General features: G+C 46.4%; 1 protein-coding gene across 1 annotated transcript in view; it reads right to left on the bottom strand.

Moving 5' to 3' along the window:
* The window catches only part of CPA6 (carboxypeptidase A6), a 242,752-nt gene that overhangs the window by 21,907 nt on the left and 200,241 nt on the right, over positions 1-20,604 (bottom strand). The window contains exons 3-4 of the mRNA XM_056522125.1: positions 19,742-19,866; positions 153-267 (exon numbers count right to left, since the gene is read on the bottom strand). Of these exons, the coding sequence (XP_056378100.1) occupies positions 153-267; positions 19,742-19,866 (240 nt within the window). The remainder of the gene's footprint in view (positions 1-152; positions 268-19,741; positions 19,867-20,604) is intronic.

The raw sequence follows: 20,604 nt of genomic DNA, 5'->3' as shown, positions 1-20,604 counted from the left end.
TCGGTAGGAACGCACCTATGTCTACTAAGCATAACTACAATATATTTCTTGGTGTGTTTGAGACTTATTATATCTACTTATTTCTTATGAATAAGTATTGACAGTACACTATTATACATCCAGTTTCCATGCTGACAATAAAAGAAGCATACCTCTTCAAGTGGATGGTAATCTTCATAATCATACTTCGGCAGTGATCTGCGTTTTCTTCCAGATTTAGAATGTTTCTGCTTTTCAATCACATTCTGCAAATTTTTTACAAGAATACTGAAAAAAAAAAAATTAACAATACACTTCATTAAAGTGAAACTAACTTTATTTTTTAACCTACCAACTGGAATTGAACAGTAAAATTGTAACAATGGCACCTGGCCAGGTTGTGCATGTTAGTCTCTGGGGAGGTAGAAGTGAATGTTTCGGAACCATCTGGGGGGGGGGGGGGGATGGGGGAGTCAGAGGGTTTATGTGGTATTTGTATCCTCCTCAGCCTTTTAGCTGTGTTCTTGATTTTCAATTGAGTTCTTATGTTACTTATGTCTGTATCTGTTCACACGTGTCACTTTTTGTTAGCCATGGCTTTGTAGTTGTTACCCGTTTGCCTAGCTTTTAGCCTTGTTCTTTCTTAATTATGGTCGGTTTAGTCCTGTCCAGTTTGGTATTGTATTAGAAAATTGTTTCTTGAATCGTAATAATTCCTGTTTGTCTTTTAGATCCCTCCATGATTAGGCCTTGATCCATAGCTTGTCGTTTTGGCCTTATCCTGGGGTCTGGTTTTGTTACTATATTTAGATTGTGTAATTTGAACCTGTATCTTGACCCGTATTCAGATTTGTTTGTTTTTGCGCTTATGCTTGTTCTGTTTTTGTATTTAGTCTTGTGATTCAGTACCTGTTAATCCTGTTAATCTATATAGCGCTTCATTCCTGGCTAATTTTGCCACTATATTTCCTGTTATTCTGTTTCCTTCATATTCTCCTACCTGCCATTTATTGGCTTGGCTGTGAAGCTGTTAGTCCGTACACTATATATCTGTCGCTATGTTTATCTGTTATCTAATTTTTGCTACTTTGCATTCTTGCCCTTATTTACTGTTGTGGTTCCCTGTTTGTTTTTCTTTTTTTTACCTCTCGTGTCCTGACCTGTATGCTTATTGTTTTTTTACTCATGTCACCCCTGGACTTTAGTTCAGTGGAGGGACTGGCACCCAGTTGTAGAGCTGCTGCTTAGACAGTTATGCAAGTAGGCAGAGAAAGCGGTTCTGTGTGCAGTGTGCACTTTTCTCTGCTCTACATAACAGTTAAAAAAAATTATAGAGGGTAAGAAGAGGGAAACTGCTTAAGTTCTGTAAAACGGTATGTGAGGGAGGAAGAAAGAAGAGGGAGCAAAAGTGAGCTGACATTTGTTAGTTTACTATGAGGATGGGTTAACCTAAGGCAGGTCCTTCACTCTCCATGGGCCCTACTAAATGGTATCTATCACCTTGGCTTTAGTACTTCTCTATCCAAAAACTATAGCTAATAAATCGGAATGGTATCATGAAAGTTCTGATAAATTGACAATTTTTACTATTTTTATAGGCAATATAACCAAGAACATTACATGACAGCTGCGTTGTAGTGTAGATTCTATTCCACAGTAGAATGTACTTTCCACAAACATTTAAAGAGAAATTGATTTATTTTCCCATCTTTCTAACGTTCTGCTTTCTAATTCAAGTTTGTCCTTTGTTTAATTACTGAATGAAAAAGCCGAGCATATGGGGACATGGGATACAATGAATCAATTTCATTGTTGTTAATCCAATCAGCATCTCAGGCAGAGTGTTCTACTACAGAAAAAACAATAAGCCTTCCCAGGAGGTAAAACGTGTGCGTAAATGGCAATGAAAAAATTTTGGTTTATATTTTTTTCACTTCCTTGCAGTAGTGGTTACTCTTTTTAGTTGATATACGGTATACATTGTGGGAGATTACTAAGCAAAATGCACTACTGAAAGTTACATACATGCTGTACAGCAAATTCACTGCTTATTTCATACTATTTTTATGCCTCCCTCAACAAATGTCTCACCTCTGCCAATGATTGGCTGAGCAGGCAATTCCATGTGCCAACCCCAACCCCTGACATGCTGTTCAGCGGGATCCATGGTCTGTGATAATGGTGGCAAGTGGGTAGCAAAGAAGAAGCACAAGATCTTATACCCCCTTTAATTGTGCATTGTACAGATGCTTTATCATTGTCTGTGTAAATAAATTATTTTTACCCCCATGTTTGCTTAGGTAAACGTCATGTGTACTTCCCCCATTATTCATGGCAAAGTAGATTAGATGTAGACAAGTGTGGTCAAGGCTGGCAAAAAGCTATACATGCCACACTACATTGAAGTTGATTCTTGAAAGAGTCTAAATGGAAAGTCACAAAATATTTGCACTGAGCACCCATTGCGCAAATAATTGTGACTTAACATCCCCCTTCTCCAAAAAAAAAAAAAAGGGTAAAACCAGTGATAAATTTCCCTCATCATGTTCAGGGGTAGAAATAGGCTGGACTCACACTGTGTTTGTGTCATATGTTTTGCTGTACATTGGGAAAGCTTCCACATAGATACGAAATGTATCTCTGGGCTTTCATTGTCAGGTGTCCTTTTGGCCTTAGGTTTTGGTCTTGTCAGGTCAATGTGAGACTGGTAGCAGAACCACTGATCTGCAGGCAGCTCGGGAGAAGGACAGGGAGGAGTAGTACTAGGCTTGGGGAGACTCTATGATGTAACTGTCCATCTATGGACACTTTATCATATTTAGACATTGACATCATTAAAGTTTCCCAAGGTCCTTCTCTTCTGGGAGAGTGGAAAGTATCCAGTTGTATGCCTTTTGTCATACGTATGCCTCTGATTTATACTTCCAAGGAAAGATTTGATACAATATAAACCTAGCCTTTAAAGGGTACTCAAGCCAATTTTTTTTAATTTATCCTATATGCCCGAACTTCTACCGTCAAAATAATAAACTTTAACTTACCTTCCACTTCTCCCCCAGTGCCGCTGAGATCTGTCTCCCATCCTCTGGGACCTGTCTTCTTCCTGGTTTTGGGGCCTGATATGTCACACTGTGCTCATGAAATCACCGACCGCAGGGAAGTCCCGCCTCAGTCAGTCATGGTCTGAGCAGCAGTGTGATGTAACATGCTCGAGCCCGGCCTTCTTCTAGTGCCTGGACCTGTTGCATCATACTACCACTCAGTGTATGACCGGCCAAGGCGGGACATCCCTGTGGCCAGCAATTCATTGAGAATAATGATGAAAAACTAAGAGTTCGGGCGGCTACACATTATAATTGATGGTATGCCTTATACCTAGCTACTGAGTTGCACTATACCCATGGTGCTAAAAATCTAAGGATATAAACAATATTAGGATTCAGACCTCAAGGTATAGGGTGAACTGGGAATTTAAGTAAGACTGGAGATGTAGCTGGTTGTACAAAATGAATTATGCTTTATTTAGAAAAAAATATGACTGTCTATTATCTGAGCAGGGCCCTTGCTACAGATATAGTGTGTGTGTGGGGAGGGGGGGGGTATGCATCAATAAAGGTGTTGCAACGTGTGATTTTATGTATATTTTTGCGTCAAATGGAGCGTAGTTGCATCAAAATTATCAATTGTCGCACGCAAGTTTGTAATTTTGGCACAAATGCAGCCCTAAAACATCCGCAGACTCCTGCCCCAGAATTCCAGGCAGAACTTTCTGAAGTTGGGACTTTGGCTGGTTTACAGAGGTAAAGCTCACACAACCAGGGCCTTTTTTGCTGTTTTTTAATTTGTGCATAAATGGGGATATTCAAAAGTGTTGCATTTTCACCTAGCAACCAATCAGTTTGCTTATTTTATTGTTCCACTTTCTGGTTGGGCACTGTTTAAATGTTCTACATTCTGTTGTTGTAGTTATTTTCTCTGTCATTTTATTTTTGGTGTGGATTTGTGCCTTAATGAAGGTATTTGCACCAAATTGAAAAGTCACAATTAACAAGTTCCAAACCAATGCATGATTTCAACTGAAATCACGACTAACACCGTCAATTTAGTGATAATGTTTGGAGATGAGCGAATCGAAGCTGACGAACACAAATTCATTTCAGGAAAGATTTGATTTGCAATGAATGTGAATATCGCCGCAATTCTATTGCGCAAATCGCTTCATTAAACTCCATTTACAGCGGTGCAGGCTCCAAGGCATCTAAAATGGTCGATCCACATGTCAGTACATGGGGAAAGGAACGCTGGGAAGGCCGTAAGGACAGGTGGGAAGGGAAGTAGGTGGGATGACCCTGAATCACATGCAGGATGCAGCCTATCAGCAGCTAGTCACCCCTGTGATGTCACAGCCCTATATAATCGGCAACCATAATTCCGGCTCCTCACTTCATTACAATACACTGCAGAAGGATCATAGGATGCAGAGCCTGTGTGTGTGTGTTACAGCAGAGAAAAGCTCATTCCAGCAGTGTTTAACATCCTCCCAGTCATATCAGCGTTCTCGTGGACGGAGATCATTGTTTTTTTCACTGAAAAGGATTTTTACTGCAGCTGCAAGCATTAACCTCCCAGTCACTTTCTTCGGCATAGTATTACAGAGAGGGACCGATAGCTATGTGTTGCCTCATACATTTCAACAAGCTGCCTCAACTTCATAAACCTTAGCAGAGGAGGCAGGAATAATTTTTGAGCGCAATTCAGTGTCTTGGTTCCACAAAAAATCATCTGCTGGTTATACGAGTCTGTAGATGGTATAATACCCAGCAGTCCATTCCTAATAGTATTTGACAGAGTGCAATTTTGTGTTTAGTACACAGTTTTTTTGGCTGCCGCACTGTTGTGTACTGCAGGTGTTCTACAAAAATACGTTTTTTTAAGGTTACTGTTGCGCATTTTTCTGCCCTCATCAGTGCATAGTGCATGCGTACATCTAAGTAGTGTACTATTTTGTACCTGTTAATCTGTCAAGGGCATACATACTGTGAAAGGACAGACAAAAGTAATCACCGGCTGGTGTTTTACAAAAATACAGAGTTTTTAGGCATACTGTAGCGGATTCTTCTGCCCTCGCAAGTGCATACCGCATACGTACATCTAAGTGTACTATTTTGTACCTTTTAATCTGTCAAGAGCCTACATACTGTGAAAGTCCAGGTAGTGAGGTAATGGAACAGGGGTTCCTGGAGACAGCGGTAGTAGCAGTCAGTCAATTAGTGCAGACTGTTGGTGGGAAAATAAGCTACTTGGCCATGTGGCAGTTTTTCATCAAGCATCTGGAGGAGGTTCACATAGCCACATGCAAGATATGTCAGCAGAAGGTGAAGCGTGGCCAGGGTCCCAATGTTGGCACCATGACCCTGCGTCAACATATCCTTCGCCACCATAAAGCGGCCTGGGAGAACCGTGGCTCCGATGTAGTGGTCACCCAGTGGCACGCCGCTCCCTGTTTCAGCCAGCCAAGGCTCCACCACCTCAGCCAAAGGGAGCTGTGTGTCACACCCTCCTTCTGTCACTCCAGATGCTCCTGCTGCTCCTACTTTTAGTCAGCCATTCTGCCAACAATCCATCGGCGAACCCCTGTCCAAGAGACAACAGTATGCGCCCACTCATCCAACGGCGCAGAAGCTGAATGTGCTCCTGTCTAAGTTGCTGGTGCTGCAGTCCCTCCCTTTACAAGTGTTGGACTCTGCCCCTTTCAAATAATTGATGGCTTGTGCCGACCTAAGGTGGAGAGCGCCAAGCCGTCATTTCTTTGCAAAGAAGGCAGTACCAGCCCTTCACAATTTTGTGGAAGAGAAGGTGGTCCAGTCCTTGAGCCTGTCAGTGTGTACCAAAGTGCATGGCAGTGCCGATGTCTGGAGCAGTAACTACGGTCAGGGACAATACATGTCCTTTACGGCTCACTGGGTGAATGTGGTTCCTGCACAGCCACAACCCCATCTTGAACAGGTCAAGCCGCTTCCTCTTCCACGCTATCAGCCCATTGGTCCTGTGACAGTATGCGACTCCGCTTGCCCAGACAAGTGTCAGTGGCCCTTCAGCATACCATGTGTGCAGGGCACGGCGGTGTCACACTGTTCTTCACATGGTTTGCCTTGGCAAAAAGAGTCAAACAGGGGAGGACTTGCTAAAAGTCATCTGTAAAGAAATCGGAGCATGGCTTACTCCATGAAAACTGGAAATGGGAACCATGGTGACTGACAACGGGAAGAACATCTTCCGTGCGCTGCGACTGGGAAGGCTGAGCTACGCACACTTGTTCAATCTGGTTGTGAAGTAGTTCCTGAAGTGTTCCCCCCATTTGCAAGAAAACTAACAATGGGAAAGAAACTTTGCATGCACTTCAGCCACTCGTACACCGCAAGGCACACCCTCCTTGAGCTGCAGAGTCAGAACGGTATCCCCCAACATAGTCTGATTTGTGACATTGCCACAAGTTGGAATTCTCCCTCCATATGTTGGACTGACTGTACGAACAGAGAAAAGCCATGACCGATTTCTTGATGATCCAAGTGGATAGGGGTACAACCCTGTGTAACTTCAATGTGAACCAATGACAGCTTACATGTGACACCTACCGTTTGCTCAGGCCCTCTGAAAAAGCCGCATTATTAGTAAGTCGCAAGGATTACGGGATGAACGACGTCATTCCACTGCTTCATTTCTTACAACATGTGTTGGAAATGATGGCTGGTCAGGGCACTGGAGAGGTGGCGCCTACATCTCATGGCCACATGAGCCCCTTTGGGGGCTGAACTGGGGGAGGAGGAGGGGGAAGGGCACAGTGGAGCACAGTTTAGGTTTTGTTAAATGGGCGGTTTTTCTAGTAATCTGACAGGAGAGGAGGAGCAGGAGCAGCCAGAGGGTTATGAGGAAGGCGATAGAGAGGACCCAGACACACTGTGGCAGTATGCAGTGGAGATGGAGGCAGGGAGTCCCTCCGGGTCACTTGCACAAATGGCACGATGCATGCTCACTTGCTTGCGTAGTGACAGCCAAATTGTCACCATATGGCGGCGGGATGACTTCTGGATCTACACCTTATTGGAACCTTGTTACCACCACAAAATAGGGGCCTTTTTTTACACCCACTGCGAGGGAGGACAAAATGACCTACTACAGAGGCATCCTATGTAGTCAGTTGGCCGATGCCTATCGGTGCCATCATCCATCCTCTCGCAGGTCTGAATCGGGGTGCCCCCTGCGCTCACCTTCCACTGCCATGGCTGCTGGGGAGGGGTGGGGTGGCAGGAGCAGTACCAGCTCCATCAGCAGTAGCCTGAGTCTACAGTCGCTGATGAGTACCTTTCTTCACCCGCATAATGAAGCAACTCATCAGCAGCATGTAGACCTGAACCAACAGGTGGTGGCATACCTTGACATGCCAATGCCAACACACCTTGAAGATCCGCTCAACTTTTGGGCAGCCAAACTTGATTTCGCCACAACTAGCAGAGTTTGCCCTGGAAAAGCTGTTCTGCCCTGCCAGTAGTGTGCCATCAGAGTAGGTGTTTAGTGAGGCAGGGGCCATAGTCACCCCAAGGAGAACTCGACTGTGCACGAAAAATGTGGAGAGACTGACCTTTGTGAAGATGAATCAGGCATCGATCAGCCAGGATTTCCAACCACCAATGCCTGATGCATGAGAGTAGATTGACTATGGTGCCACACAAACACTTCACGAATATGAATAGTGCCAAACAGATTTAAAGTGTACCTGTCATCAACAAAAACTTTTTATATAATGTAGATAATAACATTATATGTATATTTTAAATATACATTGGTTAAAAAATGTGTATATTTTTGGGTGAAAAAATGCTGTTTCTGCAGCAATTGCATGTGTGTCTCTATGAGGAGTCCAAATACAGGAAGTGAGGGCAGGACAAGCAGGGCTCTGTGCAGGCTCCTAGCTTGTCAATCATTCTCATGTGTGCGCCCATAGTATGTCACAAAGCCTCATTGCACAGAGCCCCGCTTGTCCACCCTCAATTCCTGTATTTGGACTCCTCATAGAGACACACAGGCAATAGCTGCAGGGACAAAAATATAGTTATTTTTTAACCAATGTATATTACAAAGATACATATAATGGTATTATCTACATTATATAAAACGTTTTTGTTGATGACAGGTACACTTTAAGGGGCTGCTCCCCACTTACAAACATTCCTTCGCATTAAACCTTTTTTCACCCACCTTCGTCACCGGGTACTGTTATTGCTACTCACCGCACCACTCTGTCACCGGGTCACTTTCAGGACTCCTGATGCTGCTCCTGTCTCATTCAACCACTATATGGTCTCTTTTCATGCTTCATCCACCTCCAGGCTGTGTCATTCAGCCAATATATGGTTTACTGATGCTGCTGGGTCTTGGCCTTAAGGGGGTTATCCACCATAAGGTGATTTTATTATGTAACTGGCAGGCAGTAATGGACATGCTTAGGAAGGATCTGCACTTGTGTTGGGGCTAAATGGCTATGTTATAAGATTACCATAACATTGTGGCTAGCTTTTTGTGAACTGGTATTCCCTGTTTGACTTTTCTTTTTTTGACTACAGATCCCACAATTCCATTTTCCTCCCTCACTCACATCAGCCACCCCACCCATTGAAACATAAATGAGCTGCATCCCTTCAAAAGACCTGTGGTTTTCAATCAGGGTGCCTACAGCTGTTGCATTAGTTGCAGATTTATCTCTCTCCCACCAAGCGATCGCTCCACCCATTGAAGCAGACAGGCTCACTGTCATCAGCTCACTAGTGAGTCAGGTCTCGGCCGCATTGCAAACTGGGAAAAATCTGAGACAGCAGTAATTTTGTATGCTGTTAAAAATACATATTGGGAGGGGGCGTGGTCTGCATGGCCGACTGAGCGGACGTGTGAGCACTGAGCTCCTGCCATCCTGAGCTCCATCCTTACAATATCTCTGCCATCCTGCTGTTTTAAGGCTCCAGTCCCTCCTGGCGGGAGCCCCACCACCCCGGGGTCTCCTCTGGTGCCCCCATTGTGACCATCGGTGGAGTTTGAGGTGCGCCTCGAGGCCTGTGGTGTGCTAGGCCGCAGAGCCTGGGACTCTCCGTGACCTCTCCTTCCTGCTTCCCCCCTCTGAGGTGCTTGAGCCTGTCAGTGTGTACCAAAGTGCATGGCAGTGCCGATGTCTGGAGCAGTAACTACGGTCAGGGACAATACATGTCCTTTACGGCTCACTGGGTGAATGTGGTTCCTGCACAGCCACAACCCCATCTTGAACAGGTCAAGCCGCTTCCTCTTCCACGCTATCAGCCCATTGGTCCTGTGACAGTATGCGACTCCGCTTGCCCAGACAAGTGTCAGTGGCCCTTCAGCATACCATGTGTGCAGGGCACGGCGGTGTCACACTGTTCTTCACATGGTTTGCCTTGGCAAAAAGAGTCAAACAGGGGAGGACTTGCTAAAAGTCATCTGTAAAGAAATCGGAGCATGGCTTACTCCATGAAAACTGGAAATGGGAACCATGGTGACTGACAACGGGAAGAACATCTTCCGTGCGCTGCGACTGGGAAGGCTGAGCTACGCACACTTGTTCAATCTGGTTGTGAAGTAGTTCCTGAAGTGTTCCCCCCAAGGTTCTCTCCCACCAAGCGATCGCTCCACCCATTGAAGCAGACAGGCTCACTGTCATCAGCTCACTAGTGAGTCAGGTCTCGGCCGCATTGCAAACTGGGAAAAATCTGAGACAGCAGTAATTTTGTATGCTGTTAAAAATACATATTGGGAGGGGGCGTGGTCTGCATGGCCGACTGAGCGGACGTGTGAGCACTGAGCTCCTGCCATCCTGAGCTCCATCCTTACAATATCTCTGCCATCCTGCTGTTTTAAGGCTCCAGTCCCTCCTGGCGGGAGCCCCACCACCCCGGGGTCTCCTCTGGTGCCCCCATTGTGACCATCGGTGGAGTTTGAGGTGCGCCTCGAGGCCTGTGGTGTGCTAGGCCGCAGAGCCTGGGACTCTCCGTGACCTCTCCTTCCTGCTTCCCCCCTCTGAGGTGCTCCTGAAGAAGACTGGGGTTGTCCTTACCTGCTGCAACGCCTTGCTAGGGTGGCTCCTGGTGTCCGATCCCGGCGGGGGAAGCTGGTGAAGTCGGTGATCTGGCCTGCCACGCTGCCCGGCCTTCATCCTGTGGGACCCGTCTTGGCTTCCGGTCTGGTCTGTGGCTGGCGGGGAACGACGGCCTGTGTGAGGGAGCGGAGGCGGCCGGCCCTGTCTGTTCTGCAGTCTCCGGTGGAGAGAGTGGCGCGGAGTTGAGAGGAGGAGCAGCTGCACCTCTGTCGGAGCTGCGGGGGCTCTTGCCGGAGTCCCTGCGAATATCGTGAGTACAGCTCTGTACTGGGGGGGAGCGGGACTGACTGCCGCCCCGGGAGTACGCGTGGAGAGTCTCCCAGGACTCTTGTGCTGTTGGACCTGCAGAGGCCCGTTGATCTATTGGAGGGACTGCTGGAGCCACCTCACTGGACTGTCACTGTGATTTGGGGGAACCCCCCCCCTTGCCCCCTCTGCCATAGTTGTGTTGCTGGACTGTTCTCCCTGTTTCCTGTGTACTCCCCCACCCCCCTGCTGGTGGCATTGCCTGTTTATTGAGCTGCTGCTGAGTTGGTAGACTATCCGATTGGAGAGACCTCAGTAACGCCTGTTCTACCATATTGTGTGCTTTTACTATTACATTGCCTGGACTTTGTTATGGGTCGGAGAAATAAGGAGGGAGCGGGCCCCTCACAGCAGGGGGCCGGTGGGTCCTCTTCGTCTGGGACTAAGATGAGGTTACAGCAGGAAGTGGCGGCTAAGCTGGAGAAATTTGCACTGAGGCGACAACCCCCTGATTCACCTGCTCACAAAGAGGCCCCTCTTCCTATGGTGGATATAGGGACCCCCATGGACCCTCTGGAGGACTATGACACTTTTCTGCAGGCTTCTGTGGCGGAATCACATGTATCGCTGCCTGGTACCCCTCCTGATTTGTTTGGGCTGGTGGCTGCTGCCCCTGCTGCGCCTGCAGCTGAACCTACTATGGCTACAGTATTTGCGGAAATACAGAGGTGCAACTCTACCCTCTCCCAACTGACTGCTCAGGTGGGCACTGTGCAGTCTGTTATCTCCTTAATGCGTCATGATTTGCTAAAGGTGGCGGAGCGCACCTCTGCAGTGGAGGGTCGAGTTAGTGATGTGTAGGACACCGTGGTTCCTTTGGTCCGGGACTCTACTAGACATAGTCAGTGTTACGCCTAGCGCTCCGGGTCCCCGCTCCTCCCCGGAGCGCGTACGGCGTCTCTCTCTCCGCAGCGCCCCGGTCGGTCCCGCTGACCGGGAGCGCTGCACTGTCATGGCCGTCGGGGATGCGATTCGCACAGCGGGACGCGCCCGCTCGCGAATCGCATCCCAGGTCACTTACCCGTTCCCGTCCCCTGCTGTCATGTGCTGGCGCGCGCGGCTCCGCTCTCTAGGGCGCGCGCGCGCCAGCTCCCTGAGACTTAAAGGGCCAGTGCACCAATGATTGGTGCCTGGCCCAATTAGCTTAATTGGCTTCCACCTGGTCCCTGACTATATCTGACCTCCTCCCATGCACTCCCTGGCCGGATCTTGTTGCCCTTGTGCCTAGTGAAAGCGTTTTGTGTGTCCAAAGCCTGTGTACCAGAACTTCTGCTATCCACCCTGACTACGAACCTTGCTGCCTGCCCCGACCTTCTGCTACGTCCGACCTTGCTTCTGTCTACTCCCTTGTACCGCGCCTATCTTCAGCAGCCAGAGAGGTTGAGCCATTGCTAGTGGATACGACCTGGTCACTACCGCCGCAGCAAGACCATCCCGCTTTGCGGCGGGCTCTGGTGAAAACCTGTAGTGACTTAGAACCGGTCCACTAGCACGGTCCACGCCAATCCCTCTCTGGCACAGAGGATCCACCTCCTGCCAGCCGGCATCGTGACAGTCAGGACATAGCCATGCTCAAAGCTAAAGCAGATGATCTGGAAAATCGTCTGCGTCGAAACAATGTGAGGATAATAGGACTGCCTGAGAAGTGTGAGGGTCGTTCTCCAACGGAGTACATGGAAAATTGGCTCAAGGAGGTGTTTGGAGCTGCCAATCTGACCCCTCTCTTTGCTGTGGAGAGAGCCCATCAAGTTCCCATGCGACCGCTTCCTCCTGGTGGTCCGCCGAGATCTATGCTGGTGAAACTCCTTCATTATCGTGACAGGGACCTGGTGCTTAAACTGGCTAGAGAGCAACAGCCGGTCACCGTGGACAACCATGGTATATCCTTCTTTCCGGATTTCTCGGCGGAGGTGCAGAAGAAACGCGCCTCCTTTATGGCTGTTAAAAAGAGACTGCGCTCCCTGGATATTCAATATTCTATGCTATACCCTGCCAGGCTGAGGGTGGTTGCCTTAGGAACCACCCATTTCTTCGACGGAGTGGATGCCGCGGTCCGGTGGCTAGACACGCATGAAGTCGAGCTGCGCCAGAGAGCCCGGAGGGGCTCACCAGCACCCGCCCCGGATTGATCATATCTTGAACTGGCTAACATGGCACTTATGTGAAATGCTGATGTTGTTGGTTTTTCATCCTTGAACTGACACTCTCTACGGGGGGGTGGATGCTGAAGTTGGGGAGGTGGGGTTTGGGGGGGGGATTTGTTTGGTGGCTCTATACTTCATACTGTCTGGTAATGCTTATGTCCATCTTGTGGGGGTGGGGGTGGGGGGGGGGGTCTGTTGGGTTGGGATGTTTTGCCATAAGTTCAAATGAGATATGTTAACGTATGACTAATTGCAGGAGTGCTCTGGCTGCATGTTAATGCTTGGCTGGCTGGCTGACTGGATGCAATATGCCCTCGACCTGGTCCAAGTATCCTGGTATGCTTTCTGGTTCTATCTGAAGTGTGGAAGTGGCCGTTGTGGGTATGTTTGCACTCCTAGAGGCCGTGAGCCACCGCGCATAGAGAAGATGTGTTGGTGTGTGAGTTTTGGGTGTTGGTTTGATGTTATTTGTTTGTTTGTCTGGTTTTCCGTCTCTCCCTCCGCTGCTGGCTGCTCTACGAGACTGCTCCCTTTAAGTGTGCACATGTACTCCTTGAGTATGTTTCTTGTTCTTGGGGTCGTTACTTGTTACTGGTTGCATGATGGCGGTCTTTATTTTTATAGGATGGAATGTTAGGGGGTTCGGAGATGTTTCCAAAAGATATGCTGTTTTTAATGGGTGAGACACTTTCAGCCGGCTGTCTTATGTCTCACTGAGACTCATTTGACGGGGGACACCACTGAGGTTCTTCATAGGGCCTGGGTGGGTCACTCGTTCCATTCTACATTCTCTTCTCATGCTAGAGGGGTCAGTTTATTGATTCATAAATCTATCCCATTTAATGTCCTCTCCTCTAGCATTGACCCGGAGGGTAGATATGTTTGTCTGCTGGCGGAGGTGTCTCGCCGTATCGTGATCATTGTGGGTGTGTACATCCCTCCCCCTTATAGTAGTAGAGTCATGCATCGGATTTTCTCTGTAATTTCGGGTTTCCCTGTGGCCCCCATCCTTATCTGTGTGACTTCAACCAGGTCCTCGATGCTTCGGTGGATAGGTTCTGGGGACTGCAGCCCACCCCCCACCCCTCTAGGCTGACTGGACTTGCTACATTACTGACTGAGGTTGACCTATTTGACTTGTGGCGCTGTCGCAATCCTTCTGAGCTACTCTTGTCACTCTACTACGCATGGAACCCTTTCTAGAATTGACTTGGCGATAGGTGACGGGGACATGGCTGGGATGGTTAGACATATAGAATATCTGGCTAGAGGGCTCTCGGATCATTCCCCCTTTAGGCATACACTAGACTTTACTGACAGTGTTGGAGGGAGGCGCCCATTGTGGAGACTGAACCCGTTCTGGCTACAGGTGTTGACTACTGTGGAGATTATTTCTGCTGAAATCCGGGACTTTCTTGCCCTGAACGTGGGTTCGGCTTCGGTCTCTACGGTGTGGGACTCCCTAAAGGCTTATCTACATGGACTGTTCATACGGGACATTAGTACTCATAAATCTCTCACTAGGGAAAAGGGCGAGAAGTTGAGAAAGGCGGTGGTTGGTGCTGAGAATGTGTATGTTTCGGCCCCCTCCCCGGGGACTGAGACTGCCTGGTTGAGGGCCCAGAGTGACTATAAAACGTACCTGGAGGAGGCGGCTGAACATAAGCGTTTCTTTGTTAAGCAACGTTATTTTGAAAGTGGTGAAAGTACTGGTAAATTGTTGGCCTCCATTGCCAGGGCACAGCAGGGGATGTCATTTATTAATTGCCTACGGGATGAACAAGGTCATGAATTCACTGATGAGGAGGGCATTATGAAGGTAATGCTGGATTTCTATAGGGATGCTTATTCATCTAGAGCATCCTGCACTGAGGAGGCATTGGAGGCGTATGTACGTGGGGCTAGATTGCCTTCCCTTACTCTGGAGCAGAGGGGCGAGCTGGACTCGCCCATCTCTCTGGAGGAACTGGAACAAGCCTTAAAAGACGCTAATAACGAGAAGGCCCCCGGCCCTGATGGCCTCCCGAGTGAGGTGTATAAAAAATTTTCTGGTGTATTACTGCCACATCTGTTGCGGGTAGTCGAGTCAGCGGTTTTAGGGTACGGGGGCACGCTCAGTATTTTCATTGGATGCTGCCAAAGCGTTTGATAGTGTCGAATGGAATTATTTGTGGGGGGTAATGAGGGCCATGGGATTTGGGGATAGGTTCCTCTCCTATGTTAAACTTCTCTACCATAGTCCGGTAGCCCGTCTCAGGGTAAATGGTAAGATGTCACCCTCATTTGCTCTACAGAGGGGTACCCGGCAGGGCTGCCCCTTGTCGCCTCTACTTTTTGCTATAGCCATAGAACCCCTGGCCTGTCTTTTACGGAGGTCACCAGATGTCTCAGGGTTTAGGTATGGGACTATAGAGGAACGAGTGGCCCTATATGCAGATGATATGTTATTGTTTATGGGAGACACAGCAAGCTCACTGGCCCCAGTTATATCTCTTATTGCGGAATTTGGATCCTTCTCGGGGCTCCTCATTAATTGGGATAAGTCGGTCTTGATGCCTCTTGATCCTTTGCCAGATATCCCTCAACTTGCTATTTCCAAAATACAAGTGGTCTCTGGTTTTAAGTACCTAGGGGTTAACGTTACTCCCTACCTACATGACTTTGTTCCTTGCAATCTCCTCCCCCTTCTAGACAGGAGTTCTCAAAAAGTGTCGGTGTGGTGTAAGCTCCCAATTTCGGTAGTAGGTCGTACTAATTTAGCTAAAATGGTCCTTATGCCTCAGTTATTGTATATCCTGCAGAATTCTCCGGTTTGGATTGCGATGGCTCACTTTCAAAGGATTCAATGACTTTTCAGACAGTTGGTTTGGGGGGGGCGAGACTGCCAGGATTAGGCTAGAAACGTTACAGAGGGGTAAATTAGCGGGAGGACTTGCTCTACCGAATCCATGGTTATACTATATTGCATCACAACTGCATCAAGTGAGAGGGTGGGCTGCACTATCTACATTAGGTCCTACGGGTCGGCTATTTATGCTTAAGCACGGGGGCAGAATACCTCTACATATCTTGGAGATTGGGGCTCTTACCAGACCTCCGGACTCCTCCCCCACGACTCGCTTGTTATGAAAGCTTTGGGGTCACGCGAAAAAATTGTTGGGCATACCTGGTTATCTTGCCTGCACCCCACTGTGGCACAACCCTGGCTTACCTGTTTTTAATTCTTTTGTTGATGCTGAGAGAGGGGACTCTGTGAACTGGGTCAATTAGCTGATCAGGGGGTAGTTCGGCCCTTTGAAGACTTGCGGGTGGAGTTTGCCCTACCACGCTCCTCCTTTTACCGGTATTTACAGCTCCGTCATGCCTATGAGTCTCAGAATCGGAGGGGACAGTTAGCTGTACATTCTAATGGGGTGTTGGAATCAGTTGTACGGAAGCGAGAATCGGCTGGGGTAATTTCCGGGCTATATGGGGAGTTACTTTCCTTTTATCATGCGGGCTTCCCTTTAACAGTTAGATCCAAATGGGAGAGAGACCTTGGGATTCTGACTGACGAGGAGTGGAGTATTGTGCTGGCGCTTACCCCCTTTTTGTCGGTGTCTGAAGCTTACCGTCTGTCTCAACTATTTTTTATACACCGAGTGTACAAGACTCCCCTTTTCCTCCACAGAATTGGGGTGCGGTCTGACTCTACCTGCCCGAGGTGTGGCGAGGTGGAGGCACACCTTGTACATATGATGTGGTCGTGTCCTTGTTTGACTACATATTGGACTGGGGTGCTACAGCTCATTAGATAGGTCTATGGAATAACTGTATCTAGGGACCCCAAGAAATGTCTGCTTGGGCTGATAGGATGTAGTCAGGAGCCTTCAATGGTGGAGATAGGGATTCTGAGAATTTTTTATCAGGCCAGGAAGCTGATAGCGCAATTTTGGATCAGATCCTCTCCTCCGGAGGTGGCTGATCTCATCATGCGGATAACACATGTGGTTCGGTTGGAAAAAGGAATCTATGTCAAACGCAAAGCGGAGAAAAAATTTGATAGTATCTGGGGTCCCTGGGTACGGAGGTTTGATCCCCCTGTGAGGGTCACTTAAGGGGAGGTATGCCATTGGCATGTAGTTATGTGCTGTGGGGATGGCTTGTGAGCTGTGGAGGTGGTGACCTGTGGATGTGCTTGCCCTCGTGCTATGTGTGGAGGCTGGAGTTTGTGTGACCTGGTGGGAACTGGCTGATGGTGTGCTTTTGCATGGGTGTAGGAGTGTGAGCTTCACTTTTCGCCTGTATTTTTATGGTGGGACTGAGGGAGCAGGATTGCACTTTCATGCTATTAAGGGCTGAGGAGTTTATGTGGGGGTGGGTTGAGACGGATTTGTTCTGTGTGTGTGTGGGGGGGGGATGGGAAGTTGTTGGGCACTGTATGTTGCTGTTTAAATGTGTTATAATTTGAAACCTTAATAAAAATATCTGATTAAAAAAAAAACATATTGGGGGGAAAATGACAGAAGAATTGTGAGAAAACCGTCACACAGCTATATTATGAACAACACTAACTTTACAGCCCCTGTAGCATAGTCAAATTAAAAAAAAATCACGGAATACCCCTTTAATTTCTATTTCAAAATCTTAAATTTAAAGGGGTATTCCAGGCAAAACCTTTTTTTTATATGTATCTACTGGCTCCGGAAAGTTAAACAGATTTGTAAATTACGTCTATTAAAAAATCTTAATCCTTCGAATAGTTATTAGTTTCTGAAGTTTTCTGTCTAACTGCTCAATGATGATGTCATGTCCCGGGAGCTGTGCATGATGGGAGAATATCCCTATAGGAACTGCACAGCTCCCGGGACGTGAGTCATCAGAGAGCAGTTAGACAGAAAACAACAACTCAACTTCAGAAGCTAAGAACTATTGGAAGGATTAAGATTTTTTAATAGAAGTAATTTACAAATCTGTTTAACTTTCCGGAGCCAGTTGATATATATAAAAAAGTTTTGGCCTGGAATACCCCTTTAAATTTAAAAATCATAAATTTCAATGGTCTCCTTGTGCTTCTGCCAACTCCAGGCTGAGCCATTCAGACACTATATGGTCTCCTCATGCTTCAGCCAACTCCAGGCTGTGTCATTCAGCCAATATATGATTTACTGATGCTGCTGGGTCTGGGCCTAAACTTTTTTTTATGGTAGCACCAGCTACCCTAAATCTTCAATTTAAATTTCAAAATTTGTCTTTTAATCTTAGGGATTGTGAAGCCCTGGTGTCTACTCATCCTGCTGCCAACTCCAGGCTGTGCCATTCAGACACTATATGGTCTCCTCATGCTTCAGCTACCTCCAGGCTGTGTCATTCAGCCAATATATGGTTTACTGATGCTGCTGGGCTTGGGTCTGGGCCTAAATTTTTTTTATGGTAGCACTAGCTACCATAAATCTTCAATTTAAATTTCACAATTCATCTTTTAATCTTAGAGATTGGGAATCCCTAGTGTCTACTCCAGACTGCAGCTGCTGCTAGCGCTATGCTGTGTCATTCAGCCACTATATGGTTTCCTCATGCTGCCAACACCTCCACACTTTGTCATTCAGCCACTATATGGTCTCCTCATGCTGCCAACACCTCCACGCTATGTCATTCAGCCACTATATAGTCTCCTCATGCTGCCAACACCTCTACGCTGTGTCATTCAGCCACTATATAGTCTCCTCATGCTGCCAACACCTCCACGCTGTGTCATTCAGCCACTATATGGTCTCCTCATACTTATGCCACCTCCAGGCTCTGACATTGTTCCGCTCTACGGCCGTGATTCTAAAAGCGATGCCGGTAATCTGCATGTTATACTGAATAACAGTATTATTTCACTACCCCAGCACACTCCATATGCATGTTAGAACACATCAAAGTGTTCTACACCCCCTATTGAGGCTCTTTGTAGTCCAAAAATAGCCATTTTTAATATAGATTTGCCGTAAATAAATTAGTATCAAAACGAATCTTGGCGAATCGGCCGAATCAAATTTTTTTAAAATTCGCTCATCTCTAATAATGGTCTAAACCATTTGGCACAACTATTTGTTGCAAAAAGTAACATATAAAGAAAATAGAAACAAAATGCAGTAACAAATAAAAACTGTGTAAAAGCCTTCATATATACCCCTCATAGTACATACACTATATAATAAAATGTGGCAAAATCAAATATGGTAAAATATAGTTGCATAAAATTATGATATGATACATACACAGACCTAGTTTTGTGCCAATTTGAATGTCCAGTGTAATGCGCATATATAGGTTTTCAAAGTCTTGTTAAATTCATAAGTTGGAATACACAGTGTGAATCAAGTTTTGAGTGTTGCAGGTATGGCACGGGTATTCACCCGGCCTAATAGAAGGCTATCATGGGGTACTGTTGCTTTTGCCGTTTATATAAAGCAATTAAAGGGGTATTCCAGGGAAAACCTTTTTTTATATTTTTTTATTTTTTTTTTAGATCACCTGGCTCTAGAAAGTTAAACAGATTTGTAAATTACTTCTATTAAAAAATCTTAATCCTTCCAATAATTATCAGTTGCTGAAGTGGAGTTGTTCTTATCTGTCTGGCAACAGTGCTCTCTGCTGACATCTCTGCTTGTCTCGGGAACTGCACAGAGTAGAAGAGGTTTGCAATGGGAATTTGCTTCTACTCTGGATAGTTTCTGAGACAGGTGTCATCAGAGAGCACTTAGACAGAAAAGAACAACTCAACTTCAGCAGCTCATACGTACTGAAAGGGTTAAGATTTTTTAATAGAAGTAGTTTACAAATCTGTTTAACTTTCTGGAGCCAGTTGAGATATATAAGTTTTTTCCTGGATAACCCCTTTATATGTACTGTATGCACTTGGAATCTGAGTAGATGACTTCTATATTGCTTTCTATTTTTAAGAAATGATAACAAGTGGTAATTGCAATGCCCTAGTTCAGTGGTCTCCGAACTGTGGACTACGGAATGATGCAAAACTAAACTCCCAGCATGCCCGGACAGCCGTTGGCTGTCCGGGCATGCCAGGAGTTGTAGTTTTGCAACATTCAGAGGTCCCCAGTTTGGAGACCACTGCCCTAGTTTTAGTCAGAACAGTTCTCAAAAATGTTAAAATCTAAATTCTTACCTGTGCTCCACGTTGGCTCTTCTCAGGTAAGTTAGCAGAGCCTCCGAGCTGGTATTGGATGTGTGAACGTCAGTGATTGTGTTATTTAGGATGTTTCCAAAGCTGCTGGGCTGCCACAGATCAACCTGCAGTGCAAGAACCAACCTGTAAATCATATTCATGTAATGTGCACAATGACACAGACATACACTGCAGTGTGATACTGGACTACACACTGTGAGGAATACCTGTACAATTCAAAAAAAGCTTGTGCCCCTTTCCAGTAGTTCCCTATTATTGCATTCTTTTGATGCTGCACAGATTAGCCCCTATAGGCCATCACATGCAACTACTTAGACCCTAAAAAGTACTTGTAATATAGGTTATAAGGGGAAATGATCAATTGGCGAGCACCTGCAAAATTGTGCGCGCAGTGTTTTTGTTTATTTTTCGCATTGACTTGTGCTGAATTTAAAATCTAATTCTGCGCTATTTTTTTAAATTTTTTTTTAGTTTACAAAATTACATTTTATAATTTCACATTATACAACGCATAACAAAACCTCAGATCCCTGCGCTATTTTTAATGTCTTTAGTGGCTTTGTAATTTTTCTTGTTTTTTCTTGGTTAGCAGATGCGCTGAATTAAAAATCTAATGCTGCGCTATTTTTAATGTTGTCTGTGCTGGCTTTGTCATTTTTCTTGTTGTGCACTTCCAGAGGACTTGGTTAGCAGATACGCTGAATATTTTGTGGTGTCCCAGTACGGGATATGTTCTTACAGTCCTGTCAGGTTGAGTCCCTGTATGTCCTCAGGGCTCTCCTGCAGTGTTCTCCCATAATGTGAATAGGTTGTATATTTAGTGTAAAGGACCTTTGACACAT

The sequence above is a fragment of the Hyla sarda genome, chromosome 5, assembly GCF_029499605.1.
Source record: "Hyla sarda isolate aHylSar1 chromosome 5, aHylSar1.hap1, whole genome shotgun sequence".
In the NCBI taxonomy this organism is placed as follows: Eukaryota; Metazoa; Chordata; class Amphibia; order Anura; family Hylidae; genus Hyla; species Hyla sarda.
The sequence above is the reverse complement of the archived record's forward strand: the minus strand, read 5'-3'. Positions and strand labels throughout refer to the sequence as shown.